The following is a 16,268-nucleotide window of genomic DNA, read 5'->3' on the forward strand; positions in this document are numbered from 1 at the left end:
CGTAGAAAAGGCAATTCGGGGCAAAGGCCATTGCCCGCTTGCTGCCAGGAAAGAGGGGCTCCCTTCTTGCGTCCCAGCAAGGCAGCCCCGCTCCCCTCTTGCTCCCCTGGCCAAAGCTGGCCCGGCGCCCACTTACCATCCTGGAAGACTCTCTCCACATTGAGCCCGTAGGTGGCACAGGTCTCGTAGTAGGTGCAGCGCTTCAGGTCGTTCGACAGCTTCCTGGCGCGGGAGTCGTCAATCACCCGGGGGTTGGTGGCGCTGATGGCATCTGAGAGGGAGGGAGGGGGTCAGGGAGAGGCCTGAGAACATCTGCCCCCCTGCTGCCGACCTCCCTGGGGCTGGCAGGGGTCACTGCTGCCCCACACAGTGCCCCAGGGCCTGGGCAGAATGCCAGGCAGGCTGTTGCCAGCGCCTTGTGCAGCCACTCAGTGGGTGGAATGGGCCCTGCCACATCACACCCATTTGACGCCCTTGTAAAAACGCAGTCACTGAGTGTGTCCTTGGGAACTCCCTGCCTCTGGACCCCAAGCAGGCGCCTTCCTGGCACTCTGATAAAAACACTCCTTTCAGCAAGCCTGTCCAGACACTTAGGAGGTTGATGCAAATCTTAAAGGCGCTTTAGCATTTTAACTTTTTGCATGTAATTTTGCCCTTGGTTTTCTTGTCTTTTTGCAGAACTCTGTGAGGCATTCTCCTCTCTCTCCCCCCCCCCCCCGCAAAAAAATCAGGCACTGTATAAATTTTGATCAAACAAATGAAGTCCGCCATGCCTGGGGGGGGGGGCCCTGCTGTGCCCCTCTCTAGATGTTGCCAGGCCCCCCACTCACAGCAGCCCCAACAGCCAGCTTGCCCAATGGTTAGGGACAAGGGTGGGAGGCCAACCACATTTTTTTGAGGGGGGTGTCACAGCAGGTCCCCCATTCCTGCTCTAAGTTCAGGGGGAGGGAAAGAGGCCCCCTTCCCTTTCATCTGTCCAGGGGCTGGAGAGGGGCACCCCCCCTGACCTTCCACTTCTGGCCCCAGTCCAAGCAGACCCCTCAAGGCCTCCTCCTCCTGATAAATCACTTACTGTGAACAAAAACTGCTGCCCCCCCACAGCACCCCAGACCTTCTCTTCTGGATCCAGAACATGCCTGTGCAAAGGCAGACATGACCCCCTGCCCCCCCCCCCCGTCCGCATCCACCGCAGAGCCCACGTGCCAAGGGGGGGTCTCCCACACATTTGCTTTTCACTACACCCCTCCCCCCCCTGTTCTGTTGCCACCGCACTGGCAAACACTAGACTGTAAGCTCCTCGGGGCGAAGACTGGCCGTCTCTCCCATCTGCAGCAAAGCCCTGAGGATGTCGAGACCGTGGGGCAAGCGAGACCTGGGGGGAAACGCTGCCGTGGGCCAGCCAGCCAGGCTGGAAAATGCATTCTGTTCTGCCCCCCATCCAAGGCAGTCCCCATCCTACAGCAATCCTACAGAATGGGCTGTAGGGGGCGGGATTTGGCCATTTAAGGTGGCTTAGTTTTGTATCTGTGCCAACCCCCTATTACTATTTTCAGGCAGGTAGCCATGTTGGTCTGACACAGTTGAAATAAATTGAAAAATTGTCCAGTAGAGACCAACGAAGTTTGTTCTGGGTATAAGCTTCTTTTGGTATCTGAAGAAGTGTGCATGCACAAACTTAGTCTCTAAGGTGCTACTGGACAATTTATTATTATTATTATTATTATTATTATTATTATTATTATTATTATTATTATTATTATTATTATTATTTGAATTTATATCCCACCCTATAGCCAGAGGTCTCTAGGGCTGGGCAATATATCAATAGATCGTCCAAGTCCATATCGTAATATCGGTTTCATAATTTCCGACCTGACAATATGTATCGCCAATCATGAGGCATGCGTGTGCGCGCCATGCAAAAATCACAATGTAGGAAAAAACGTGAAGCCAGCCAGATGGGTGAGGTATAAATGAATTATTTAATAATAATAATAATAATTAAAATGTGGGGAGGGGGAGAACAGCAACGGCAGCCCCCTTGCAACCCATAGGTGAGTCCTCATAGCAGCTTCTTACCCGCCCTTCTCTGGGACAAGACAGTTTGCTACGGGTGGGATTCCTTGTTTTCCTTCTCAGAGCAGGGCAGCCCGGACCCTGCCGTGATCCCCAGACCAGAGGCAGCTTCCCACTGCCTGACCCTCCAGTCCGCTCCGAGGCTGGACGGAGGGGTCCTGCCCTTCGCTGACCGGCCCCACCCCCGCTCACCTTGCGTGCCGACCAGCACCATGGGCACCTCCGAGGTGTTGCGGTAGCTGCAGAGCCGCAAGTAGTAGTTGTAGACCGTCTGGAAGCTGATCTCGTCCTCCAGGCTGAAGACAAAGACCACGGCGTCCACCCAGGCCGCAAACTGGAGAAAGAACGCGGGGGGGGGGGAGTCAGAGCAGCATGGCCTCCGCCGCCCCCAGCAGGACCCTCGGAGAAGCCCTTCCAACAGGACAACAGAGGAGCCCCATTTTTGTCTCTCCTGTCCGAGGGGGTCTCTCGCTGCCCTGGAAATGTTTCCAAAGCCTCACCTTTCTTTTTTTCAAATTCGTCTTTATTAATTTAAAATATCATCCTACATATGTATTACAATTGGTTACAACAAAATTAAACACGAAAAAGTATAAAGAAAATAAAAATAAGAAAGAACAAAAGAGAATTAACAACAAGAAACGAATATTAGTTATAACATCCTGTCTTATCTAATAAAGCCTTCTGAAAGAAACTACCAATCTTTCTCGTTGTACTTTTTCCATTGTCTTAATTTTATTGCACAGTTTGTTTCATAGCTTTTTCCTGTATATTTTTCTGGTATATTTATTCCATTTTCTAGAATATAATCTCATATACTCCTTGAATAGTCTCCATTCTCTGTGTATTTTTTGATTTGGGGCTCCTTCCGGTCAGCTTTGCTAGAGTACCCCAAAGCCTGGCCTTTCAGAGGCGACTCCCAGAGGCTGAGGGGGCCCCACAGCAAGACCCCTCCCTGACCCCCACCAGGAAGGGGGCCCCAGAGACTTACCTGCAGCTCCGGAGGGCCTCCTTCATCGCGGATCAGCAACAGGTAGCTCTGCCCATCCACCACAATCTCCTTCTTGAACCGGCCACCTGGGGAGGCAGGAAGGCAGGGCAGGGGGTGGGGTGGGGTGGGGGGAGAGATCAGTGGCAGAGCCAGTCTGGAAAAGGCCCACCTCCTGGGCAAGGGATCTGACCTCCCCCAACTGCAAGAAAAAGCACTGGACTTGGCTCCCCAAGTCTCCCCAGCCCTGCCCTAGATAAGTCCCCTCTCTCTTTCTCTGTCTTCCATCCCACAGCAAGAGGAGTGCAGCTGACCTAATGGTGCTCCTGTTGCAGGAATTTATGTATAGGTTGCGGGTGGTGGTGGTGTTGCCCCTCCAGCAAATATCAGGCACATGCAGCCCACTACCAAAACCAGCACAATCACTTTTGTGACTTGTCCCCACAAAACACTTCATCACAGTTTCTTCCTATCTATTCAAATGGCCTTTGCTGCACGATACCAAATGTAGGAATTCACTGATAAATGTCTCTCTGTACTGGCTCACTGGGAAAACCTCAGAAATTCATATAGACATGTGAGCTCAGCTCCTCAGCAGCCCCTCTGCCTGAGGGATAATCCCTGGCATCCTGATACCTGAGTGCCAGACAGGTAGCCATTCCAGAAATAACAAAGCCAGATGAAGAGAAAAGGGTGTGATGAACTTGGCTGGGAAACAGGGAAATGTAAATGTCTCTTTTCTTACACTTGATGGGTGTTTGGTGGAGGGCAAGGGGAACCATGGGGCAGGGTCCAGGATGCTCAGATTCCTGCCACCAGACCTCCCCTTTCATGATGTAACTGTGATGTAGTTTGGAGGGGTGTAGCATGGGGGATTAGCATCTAATAAAAGTTTGGGTTCTCTCTTGTATGAGGCTTCCATCTTGTTCCACCTGGTGGCAGGTGGGAGTCCTGTGGTGACAGTCTTCAATCAAGACCAAGCCTACTGGCTGCTGTTTTGCTCTGGTATTCCTGGCTGGTGTCCTTGTTTTTTGTCCAAGGGAGCCCTCAGATTTCTCCGTTAACACTCCCCACAGACCCACCTCCCTGGGGCACAGGGAAACTGGCGGCCCAAAACAAAAGAGACTCTCAGGCCCAAAGCATTTTGCTCCCGCTGCCTCAAGCTCTTTGGCTATGGCCAGAGGAAACTGACCCTCTCCCTGGCCACTGGAAATCTGCCCCTGGCCATCATCCCTCAGACCACCCTGCCTGGGATTTTAGGGGTCTCCCGGTCAGGGCCAGGTGCTTAGGAAAGGACAATTAGAACCTTCCCCCCAAAGTGTCATTCTGAGCAGAGCACATTGTAAGTAAGAGAGCAGAAAACAGGAGGAGGCAGCAGACAAGGCCAAGAGTGGAACCTGGGCCTTGCAGCAGAATCGGGACCGCCTCAGAGCGACACGAAGGAAACTGGTTCCTTCAAGCCAGCAGGACGGAGGCTGCGCTTGGCCAAGGCATAGCTGTCAATGTTTCCCTTTATTTAAGGAAAATTCCCTTATTCCGAGTAGGATTCCTCGCAAGAAAAGGGAAAAGTTGACAGCTATGGGCCAAGGATGCTCCAAGCTCACTCACAGCCACCCCTACCCTAAAGGCGGCAAAACAGGGAGTGGGGAGCCAGGGGGGCTCTGTCCTCAGCAGCCCCCTTGTGGTTCCCAATCTCAACGTACCGTTTACATCAACAGCACCCAAGGTTTTTTGGATGGGTGCCTGGTGGGAAGCCAAGCAGATGCCAGGATTAAACCAGAGGAAAGTCTCTCCTGGCAGGTTGGAGAAGTACAGCGAAGAGGACTTCTGGATCCTGTGGCCCATTGAATTAAGGAGAGGGGCTCCTCCGGGGAGTCACAGAGATGTCCGCTTGACCCCCAGGACCAGGAGGGGGCCCTCTCCCACAGGAAGGGCTGGAGCCTGCTCTCTGCCCTAGGCACAGGAACAGGGCAGAGAGCGAAAGGCACAACCCCACGTCTGTCCCTAATGGACATGGACTTGGAACCCCCCCCCCCGCGCCCCCTAGACCACTTTGATTGACGGCCCTGACGCTGCTACAAGGGTCTTGTAAGAGAGGTTCCTTATTTGTAAGAAGTCAAGTCTGCCTGTGTGGCAGCGACTGAACTTTGAAACTCCCTGCCTATTGACACCAGGCTGGCACCTTCCCCTTTTTGGCGCCTGCTAAAAACATTCTTGTTCAGACAAGCCCACCTGGGTATGTAGAAAAGAGATGTGAGTTTTAATCTGTTTCTTGTCTATTGTTATTTGAACTTTTCGAAAGTCTTAAATGATTGCTGTTGGTTTAAAAGAAAAATTCTCTTTTGTAAACTGCTTTGAGGGTTGTTGTTATTTCTACAGTCGTGCAGTGAGCACATTTTGCAATTATGCCGTGCATAAATTTCGTACAACAGGGAGTCCCAGGCATGGCTGTGACCCACAAGAGGGCCTGCCCTCTTACCTTCTGGCGATTCCTCCTGCACGTAGGTCCCCGTCAGATAGCGATGAACCAAGGCTGACTTCCCACTGGACAGATTTCCCACAATCCCCTGAAATATAGAAGGCAAGGATGAGCACTGTGCCCCGTCTGCTTGGGAGGTGGAGGCTGGATCGGGGCCTGGCGGGGCAGAGGGAGGGAGCCACGCTCTTCCCTTAAATGCACCAAGTGGTCTTTTCCAGCACAGAAACGATGGGGGAGAGAGAGAGATCCCTTTGGATTCCAGGCAAGCTCAAGGAAGTCGGGCAGTTGCCTCTGAGGAATCATTTGTCTGAGAGGCAGTGTGGTGTAGTGGTTAGAGTACCAGAAGGCGGCCTGGGAGAGACCAGGGTTCGAATCCTGGCTCGGGCGGGGAGCTCCCTGTGTGAACTCGGGGGCCAGTCACTTATTCTCAGCCTAACCTCCCTCTCAGGGTCGTTGTGAGGATAGAAAGTGGAGAAGGACAACCAGGAGCGACTTGGGGGGATATAAACGCAGATAAATGAACAGTTACAAAAAAGAGAGGAGGAGTTTTCTATATCAATCCTGCACTTGAACCCAAATTGATTCAGAAGGATGAGAAAGGTAGACTCTTAGTAATACAAATCAAAATTCATGGAGAGAAAGTGATTCTGGTTGGCATTTATGCACCCAATGACAAAAAAGCAATCTCTTTCAAAAAATTAGAAAAAACAGAACTACTCGAATTTGCAGATCAAAAGATGATGATCTTAATGGGAGACTTAATTGGAGTTCCTTCTCTAGATAAAGACAGATCAGCCACACACAAAAAGAAACAAAAGAAGGTAAGTTACCAGAGACTTTCTTTGATGTGGCTCAAAATTTAAATTTGATAGATATATGGAGAACAAAGCATGTGTTTGATAAAGAGTTCACTTACTACAGTCACGTACATGACAGCAGCTCGAGAATAGATTCCCTATGGATTTCCAAAGAATTGGAGACAAGAGTAAAAAAAAATGAAATCCATCCCAGAACCTTTTCAGATCATAATTCCTTGATTATGGAACTACAAAAGGAAAGCCAAATCTCCTTTAGATGGAGACTAAATGGGGGAAAGGGTTAAGAGGGCAGAAATGTGTATAAAGTAACAATAGGAAGGAATGGCAGACAAATTGAGGGAAGTCAAAAAAGAGAAGTAAGATGTAATTAAGATGTATGGAATGTATAAATTTGTTTTTGTATTTGAAAACTAATAAAAATATAATATATAAAAAAATAGATGGAGACTAAATGATGATTTACTAGACTAAATTTAGGGGAAAAACAAAAAAGGCCTTGAACGATTAGAATCATAGAATCATAGAATCATAGAATCCTAGAGTTGGAAGAGACCCCAAGGGCCATCGAGTCCAACCCCCTGCCAAGCAGGAAACACCATCAGAGCACTCCTGACATATGGTTGTCAAGCCTCTGCTTAAAGACCTCCAAAGTAGGAGACTCCACCACACTCCTTGGCAGCAAATTCCACTGTCGAACAGCTCTTACTGTCAGGAAGTTCTTCCTAATGTTTAGCTGGAATCTTTTTTCTTGTAGTTTGGATCCATTGCTCCACGTCCGCTTCTCTGGAGCAGTAGAAAACAACCTTTCTCCCTCCTCTATGTGACATCCTTTTAATTTGAAATAAACAGTCAAGGACAGACAAAATTACAGACGGTCTGGAAGGCATGTAATGTTTGGATTTATTTCATATTGCTGTTTATATTGCATGGTGCAAGGTATTTGGGCTCCAATGAGAAGAGCAGGAACAAGCAGAACGCAGAAAATTGTGCTACGAGTTCCCGAAAAAGCTGAGCCTGGCAATGTCAGCGCTGGCTGCTCAAAGCTCAAGCCCTGCTGGGCAGGGGCCTCTGGCCCACGCTGGACGCCCACCATGGGCACCTGCCCTTGATTGGCAACATGGGCAAGACGGCGCCAAGCGTTGCTCTCCCTCTCCCTGGTCCCAGCATGCATTTCTGTGGAGCTTGTCCAGCAAGGAACGGACAGCCTTGGAAAGCGATGGGCTCGCAGGATTGGAATATCACTTGTAGTTTAGTGGTGAACTTTGGAGATAAAAGATTTGGATTATTATAAAAGATGCAGGAGGGAATGATTAATAATAGGATCCACAAAGGGGAGGGTGGAAGTCCAAGAGATTCCTTGGAATCTTGTTGTTATGATTTATTTTGATACAGGACTGTAAAATTTTAATCTGGAAAACCAAATAAATATTAAAAGGAAAGTGGTGGGCTCTTCCAGGCAGATGGAAAATAAGAAGTTCTTCTCTTGCTATTTTTTTTACCCTTTATCTTACTGTTCTCTCTTTTTCTTTTCTCAATCTTTATTTCTATTGTCCATTTCTTTTCTATTTCTAATTTTATGGTGCAATGGAAAAAAGTAATTAAAAGTTACATTAAAAAATTAATTAATTAAAATTAAAAAATCTCAAAGAAAGAAAGAAAGAAAGAAAGAAAGAAAGAAAGAAAGGGATGCTTTCGTTGAGATTCCTGCATTTGTCACTTCCAACTCTACGGTTCTGAAGGGTGTAGGGGAGAAAGATGGGGCACACTAAGGGGGCAGTGCCAGGCACTCCTTGACACCCCACCTGGCACCTGCCGGAAAGAACTGCCCGCAACCCAGAGCGCCCTTTTCCACCCCAAACTGTCCTCCTTTGCTGATAGGAATAAAATGCAGGTTGACTCCCATCAGCACTGCAGCCTTTGCCCAGAAGGTGGCGCTCTTTGCCTTTGCAGGTAATAAGTGCCAAAGGCTAACAAAGGGTTAAACCCGTTAATTTGGGAAGCCCTGCCCTGACTCTCTCTTGGCTCCCAGGTGGTTTTAAAGGCACAGGTAAACTCTTTCCCAAAGGAGGCAGCAAAGGCCACCAACCCAGATGGCTTAAAAAAAAGGATGAGATAAATCCATGGCTGCTATTGGTATAGAAATGAAATTATTGTCCATTTTCCATGGAATGGAAAATGGAAAACGAGCGAGGTCCCAACTAAAGAAGAATGGCAGCTTAAGCTGACAGAATATGCACAACTTGCAGGCTTAACATATAGAATAAGAGAACAAGAAGAACGTACATTTAGAGGAGATTGGAAAACGTTTATTGGATATATGGGAAATAATTGCGGACAGCTGAAAACGTTGGCAGCATTAAGATAAATTCAACAGTGTAAATAAGCTTTGATGGATGCAATAATGGAATGCTGAATGGTTTAGTTTTTGTGAAATATGCAGGGATTTAAGAGATGCAAAATAAACCACGGAAAGAGAAGAAGGGAAGTCTTTAAGGATGTAAAAAATAGTATTTTAAATTGTAAAGCAGAAAATTTAATAAATATATATATAGAGAGAGAGAAAATGAATTTATTTTATTATTGTTGTTGTTGTTGTTGTTGTTGTTGTTGACTTCGTTGGGAAAAAATGGCACCTAGACATTCCGTTGTGGCGACCCTAGCCCAGGTTTAAGGCGCCATTTGGCAATTAGATTGTATAGCTGAGCTTCTACCAGTGGGGGGGGAGGGCTCCTGCGTTCGAATCCTGCTCTCTGGCTTCCCACTGCCCGGCCTCCGTGAGAGCAAGACGCTGGCCCAGCAGGCTCTCCTTATTTGGGGCGGCTGTGGCTCACCCCTCATTCTGCCGGCCCTTTGGATCTTTTTTTTGGGGGGGACAGACCAGTTTCTGGGGGTCTTTGGAGCACCAGGGAAGACAGATCTTGCTCAACCTCCCCCACCTGCAGGCTCAGACGCGTTTCCTCTGGGGCCCAGCCCCCAAGTGGGGGGGCACTGGGGATCTCAGTTACTGGTGGCTGCTCTAACAAAAGACCCAGCTGGCAAGGCAGCGGAGCTCAGTGGTCAACCCAGACTGCCGGACAACCCCCCCCAAACCCTGCCGTTCTCTGCCCTTTGGCTCTGAAGGGAATCAGCACCACACGTGTCCTACATGGCCATCCCCCAGTTTCTGCCATCCAGGTGCTTCTCGGGACCAGGTGTGGCAGGGGGTTAGACTAGATGACCGCTGGAGACCCTCCAACTTTGCAACGGTTCTTCCAGCCTCCAGTGGAAGCAGAGACCCACATCTCCTTCCTTCCTTGGACCACCAGAGATATATATGGGATGTCATCCATGGCAAGGTTAAAATAAAATGGGTAAGTGCGTATTCCTGTGCCCCTGGGGAGTGAGGGGTCAGGGCACACATCTAGAGCCAGCCGTGGACCCAGACCCCAAATGACCTCCCAAAGGGGGAGGACGGGTGTTCATCCTGTGGCCGCTGTTGGAAGAGGAGGCTGGGCTCAGTGGGCTCCCTTGGGCCTGACCCGGCAGGACTCTTCTCGTGGAACCTCCAGGTCCAGAGGCAGTCTATTGGGATTTCCAGAGAGCTCCCATGGGGCAATCAGCCACCGGGAGAAGAGGCTAAAGACCAAACTAGTCCAAATTATAGGCCAATCACCTTAATTATTGCAGTCAGCAAGATAATAACAGGAGTCATTGCTAACCAGACTGTGATGGCTATAGGGGTACATTAATATCATTTGCCAAAGATGGGGAGCAGATAATTTAAGGTTAGTAGGAAAAGGGGTGCTTCAAACAGTGAAACAGCTGGTGTGGCTGCAGTTATTTCTCTTGATGCTAAAAAGGCTTTTGTCAAACTACATTGACAGTTTATTTCTGTTACTTTGGGGGGGGGGAGGATTTCCTCAGGAAGTTATGGATTGGATTAGGATCTTATGCTTTTTCTCCCAATCACAGGTGAGGAAAATTGGAATTTGGCACTTGAGGACATTCCTATTCCTGTAACGTGGGGACTGATGGACAACAAAAGTGGATTCTGCAATATTTTAGAAGACGCCTGACCAGCGGCGTAGCGTGGGTTGTCAGCACCCGGGGCAAGGCAAGTAATTTGCGACCCCTAACCCCTAACCTGCCGCCCCTGCCAGCTTCTTCTTGCTGCTGCCTGGTCTGGTCTGGTGTGGTTCTCTCCCGCGCTCAGCGCTGTGCTGGGCGGCCGCTGCACTGTCCCTCCCCCAGATAGCCCCTCGCTCTCTCTCCGCACCACACGCCTGGCACCCACCCCCTCCACAGTGGGCAGCGACCCAGTGGCTCGGATCGGATTCGCACAGCCAGCACTGCAGTGAGAGAGAGTGAGTGAGCCGGGTAGGGGCAGAGAGCTGCGAGTGCAAGCGCGCACCCCCAGATGTTGCGCCCGGTGCGGTCGGCCCCCCCTGCACCCCCCACGCTACGCCACTGCGCCTGACCTTTAGAAGGCAGCCCTGTTTAGGGAAGCTTTTAATGTTTAATAGACTATTGTATTTTAATAATTCTGTTGGAAGCCACAAATATTATTATTATTATTATTATTATTATTATTATTATTATTATTATTATTAGGGTTCTGGGCTAGGCCGGGCCCCTTGGACTCTCCCGAGGTTCTCAGGTACAGCCACGGAAAACTCACCACTTTCAGCTCCGGCACTGACCGGCTCAAGGTCCACTCCTGGCTGTTGACAAAGGAATCTGCAGAGAGAGAGAGAAGCAGAGGGTGAAGGGAGCCCCTCAAAGCCAAAGACACCCCAGAAAAACAGAGGGGAAGGGGGGCTTGTCAGAGCATCACATCTCTCAGGCTGGTCAGTGCTGGGTTGCACACCCTGTAGATTTCTGCAAGTTAGGCCCCTTTCCCCTTTCATAAAGGAGCCCAAAGAGACCATAAAACACCACCTGAGTCTTCTTCTTGGGCCAGCAGCTCATCTGAACCCCCCCCCCAGATGAGGAGCCATTGCAGAGAAGACCCTGTTCTCATGTTGCCACCCTCTGGACCTCTCAAGGAGGAGGCACACATAGAAGGGCCTTGGAAGGTGATCTCAGGGTCCAGGTAGGTTCAGATGGAAACGGGTGGTCCTTTAGGTATTGTGGTCCTGAGCTGTTTAAGGCTTTATAGGTCAAAACCGGCACTTTGAACTGGGCCTGGAAACTAATTGGTAGCCAGTGCAGTCGGACCAGGATTGGTGTAAGATGCTCAAACCGTCTTGCTCCGCTGAGCAACCTGGCCGCTGAATTCTGCACCAGCTGAAGTTTCCAAACCGTCTTTAGAGGCAGCCCTACGTAGAACGCATTGCAGTAATCTAACCTTGAGGTCACCAGAGCATAGACAGCAGTAGTTAGGCTCTCCCTGTCCAGATAGGGCATAGCTGGGCCACCAGCTGAAGATGATGGAAGGCACTCCGGGCCACTGAGGCCACCTGAGCCTCGAGCGACAGCAAAGGATCCAGGAGGACCCCCAGGCTACGAACCTGCTCCTTCAGGGGAAGCGTAACCCCATCAAGAGCAGGCGACCTCCCAGCCATCTGGTCTGAGGAACCACCCACTACCTGCCTAGTATTGCCTGCACTGACTCGCAGCTGCAGCTCTCCAGGGTTTCAGAAACTGGGACTGACCTGGGAGCTTCTGCATGCACGGTAGTGCTCTAATACGGTGGACCTTCTCCCTGCCCTCGGCTCCTCCTTTCCTCCCATGGCTACCAGAAAGCTCTTTGCCCAGAGGCCATGGCAGCGCCACTCCCGACAGAGCCCAGAGGGCAAAAGAGGCCTTGCCTCAGCTCATGCCCTGCCCCATCCCAGAGATCTGCAGAGGCGCCAATGGAGGTACTGATGGAAAAACAGAGAGACAGCAATTCTTTGGAAGAACTAAAAGCATCCCTGCCCAACCACTAAAAGCACCCCGTCCCCGTCCCCCTGTCAAAGTGCTTGGCAAAGGGCAAATTGGCCCAAGCATCTTCCTGCCTGCCCATGGAGGGTGGGGGGAGCAGCTAGCCCTCGTTCAGTCTTGGGGGTCACAGCCAGGCTCACCTCCTAAAGGACACAGTGGAGCTGGAAAAGATTCAGGAAAGGGGAGCCAAAATTATCAAGGAGACAAAGAGCTCCTTATGAGGCGTAGGTGAATAATGATAAACATGGAACAGAGAAAGATGGAGAGAAGTTTCTTTTCCTCTCTCCCAACAGTGGGGACCTCCAAAGCCCTTCTTTATGCAGCGCTGAGTTCAACTATGGAACTCCTCAAAAATAGTTTTATTAAATGCGCCAATAATAGTGCTGGAGGTGCAAGATCATAGAATCATAGAGTTGGAAGAGACCACAAGGGCCATCGAGTCCAACCCCCTGCCAAGCAGGAAACACCATCAGAGCACTCCTGACAAATGGTTGTCAAGCCTCTGCTTAAAGACCTCCAAAGGAGGAGACTCCACCACACTCCTTGGCAGCAAATTCCACTGTCGAACAGCTCTTACTGTCAGGAAGTGCTTCCTAATGTTTAGGTGGAATCTTCTTTCTTGTAGTTTGGATCCATTGCTCTGTGTCCGCTTCTCTGGAGCAGCAGAAAACAACCTTTCTCCCTCCTCTATGTGACATCCTTTTATATATTTGAACATGGCTATCATATCACCCCTTAACCTCCTCTTCTCCAGGCTAAACATGCCCAGCTCCCTTAGCCGTTCCTCATAAGGCATCGTTTCCAGGCCTTTGACCATTTTGGTTGCCCTCCTCTGGACACGTTCCAGTTTGTCAGTGTCCTTCTTGAACTGTGGTGCCCAGAACTGGACACAGTACTCCAGGTGAGGTCTGACCAGAGCAGAATACAGTGGCACTCTTACTTCCCTTGATCTAGATGCTATACTCCTAATGATGCAGCCCAGAATTGCATTGGCTAATTAAGATGCAATTAAGCAATCTAAAATAGGTAAAACGCCAGGGCCTGGCAGTTTGTCAGCAAAGTATTATAAAAGTTGCAGGATTTGTTGGTACAACCGTTAAAAGAAGTAATGAACAGGATTTCAAATACAGGAATTGGAAAGAGGCCTATATTACTTTGATCCCAAAGTAAGATGCGGACTTACTTTCACTTAAAAGTTATAGGCTTTTAATTTCCTTATTATATAATAAGCTATTTGCCAATATACTTGCCAACCGAATGAAAGGAGTTTTGGTAGAAATAATTAATCATGATCAGGCTGGTTTCCTACCAGGATGCCAGACGTAGGATAATACAAGAAATATAATTGATGACATAGACTATCTAGAGGTCAGGAATGAGAAACAAGCTGCTTTAACGTTTATAAATGCTGAAAAGGCCTTTGATAATATTTCATGGGCCTTTATGAAGATGACAATAAAAAAGACGAATTTTGGGAAACTATGAAACTCCCTCCCACAGGATGGCCACCAACTAAGAGATGCCCATACCACTGGCCTGATCCAGCAGACAGGCTCTTCTTACGTTTTTAATGGAACCTCCAGGTCCGGAGCCAGTCTATCTAGATTCCTATGTTCTGGGGGGAGGGGGTTTGGCCACTGTCAGAGCAGGGTGATGGACCAGAAGGGTCCTGATCCAGCAGGGTTCTCCTCATGCGCTTAAGGCTGGGGGAGGCAAGTGCTGCCTGCCTCAGCTGGAGATCCCAGAGCAGCCAAAGGCGGCAGCAGCAGCAGCAGGCAGGAGGAGGAGGAGGAGGAGCAGCAGCCCCTGGCTCTGGGCTTGCCAGAACAGCACCCAAACTGGTTGGGCGAGTCTGGCTGCTCCAGGTCTCTGCAGAGGCAGATGCCTCTCAGTGTCATGCCCCCCCCAGAGGCAGGGAAGGAGGGGGGCACCACAGGCAGAAGGCAGGGGGAGGAATGGGGTCTGTCCAAGAGGGAGAGAGAGGTCCCCCCCCCTTTCAGGAAGCCTTGGGAGCCACACAGACAAGCAGCTCATCTCCAGCTCTCTCCTCTCTAAGGAACCTGCCCCATGGAGGAGGCATCTCAGGATGGGGGCAGGGGCGGGGGCTGCAGACTGGGTGGGGCCCCGCCCAACACGCCTGCCCGGGTCAAAGCAGAGTTCAGCAAACGGGGAGGCCCTCCCACCCCCCCATGGGATTCATCTCAGCTCCAGCCACGCCCCAGCCCTGCCCAGACAGGCTGAGCCAGTCTCCGGCACACAGCGCCCCCCCCAACTTCTGCCATCACCTCTTCCTCTGCAGCCTCTATGCAGAAACCCAAACCTGGCCACGGAATCATAGAACTGTCAAGGTGGAAGGGACCCCCGAGGGTCATCCAGCCCAACCCCCTGGAATGCAGGAATCTCAAGCCAAGCATCCATGCAATCTCTGCTTAAAAACCTCCAAGGAAGACCGTTCCAAAGCCAAACTGCTCTTATCCTCACAGCTATTCCGTAAGACCCAAACTGGGGGAGGCTGGGGTCCTATCCGGACCGGATGCCAAGCAGGCAGGCAAAAGGGTCTCCAACCCCCCGACACACCTTCAAAGCCCTGAATGACTCAGCCCCCCCCCCATATCTGAAAGGCTGACTCCTTCCCTGCAGACCCTCTTGGGGGCCAAGATCGGCAGAGGGGCTCCTCTTGGTCCTTCATCCAAAGATGTTTGGGGAGGCGGTTAAAGGGAAGAGGGCCTTCTCTGTGGTGGCCCCTAAACTGTGGCTCTCTCTGCACAGGTGGGTCTGGCACCTTCACTATTCAGCTTCTGGTAAAAGCTGAGGACACCCCAAGGGAAGCGTATGCTTTTAGGATCCGCCTTGTTTTTTGCAATTGAATATTGCATTTTAATGTTGCGACCCGCCATGGGACCTTGGGTGAAGGGTGGGCAACAAGTAAACAAACAAAGCTGCTCAGATTCATGACTCCTTCATGAGGGCCAGAAACTTGGGGGAGGATTTAGGGAAACTGAGTCAGAGCAGACTGAGCTCCTCCTGGAGACACACAGGCAACCCCAAGGACACACCTCAGTTACCTCAACACATTCTGACTTCCTTTTCCCACGCAGAAAAGAGCAACAATGCAATATTCAAATGCAAATATCTGGAAGATTCATATGCAGATCGGGGAGAACAGCCTCCCCACAAAACATGAACCAGAGCCAGTTATCCCAGAACTGGGAATGGCAGGATTAGAAGCCAAAGGCACCCGCACCCTACAATGTCCCCGTCCCCACCCTGACCCCCAGTGCCCTGCGTCCCTGCCTTGCAGGGGGTTGGACTAAATGACCACTGGGGTCCCTTCCAACTCTATGATTCTGTGATTCAAGCTAGGCTCCCTCCTTTATTCCGACAGGCCTTCAGGAATTGCTGCTTTTAAAGACAGGCCTGGTGCTCTGACATTTCTTGGGCTGTTGCTATTTGCATTTTTAATAGATTTGTTTTTTATATTGTTTAAATTTTATTCAGGCTTAATACTTTCCGATGATTGTCTTTCCCCCCACGCTTTTAGTTTTTCTGTTTTATCTCTGTGCTGCATTTTTTATCCATAAGAGTCTGTCAAGACTGGCCCGTAAGGGCAGGGGTACCTTCACCTTCATAGTTGGGACGCTGGTGGCGCTGGGGGTTAAACCACAGAGCCTAGGACTTGCCGATCAGAAGGTCGGCAGTTTGAATCCCCACAACGGGTTTGAGCTCCCGTTGCTCGGTCCCAGCTCCTGCCAACCTAGCAGTTCAAAAGCATGTCAAAGTGCAAGTAGATAAATAGGTACCACTCTGGCGGGAAAGTAAACGGTGTTTCCATGCACTGCTCTGGTTCGCCAGAAGCAGCTTAGTCATGCTGGCCACATGACCCGGAAGCTGTATGCCGGCTCCCTCGGCCAATAAAGCGAGATGAGCGCCGCAACCCCAGAGTTGGCCACGACTGGACCTAATGGTCAGGGGTCCCTTTACCTTTATAATAATTCCTACCTCA

At 50.2% G+C, this 16,268-nt stretch overlaps 1 protein-coding gene across 2 annotated transcripts in view; it reads right to left on the reverse strand.

Annotated features, from left to right (window-relative positions):
* Nucleotides 1-16,268, reverse strand: part of AGAP3 (ArfGAP with GTPase domain, ankyrin repeat and PH domain 3) — a 115,503-nt gene that overhangs the window by 59,449 nt on the left and 39,786 nt on the right. For both annotated transcript variants that reach the window (XM_081164191.1, XM_081164190.1), the window contains exons 2-6: nucleotides 11,019-11,077; nucleotides 5,544-5,631; nucleotides 3,068-3,153; nucleotides 2,269-2,410; nucleotides 137-271 (exon numbers count right to left, since the gene is read on the reverse strand). In XM_081164191.1, coding sequence (XP_081020317.1) covers nucleotides 137-271; nucleotides 2,269-2,410; nucleotides 3,068-3,153; nucleotides 5,544-5,631; nucleotides 11,019-11,077 — 510 coding nt within the window. The remainder of the gene's footprint in view (nucleotides 1-136; nucleotides 272-2,268; nucleotides 2,411-3,067; nucleotides 3,154-5,543; nucleotides 5,632-11,018; nucleotides 11,078-16,268) is intronic.

This window comes from Podarcis bocagei (assembly GCF_964188305.1).
Source record: "Podarcis bocagei genome assembly, chromosome: 12".
Lineage (NCBI taxonomy): Eukaryota > Metazoa > Chordata > Lepidosauria > Squamata > Lacertidae > Podarcis > Podarcis bocagei.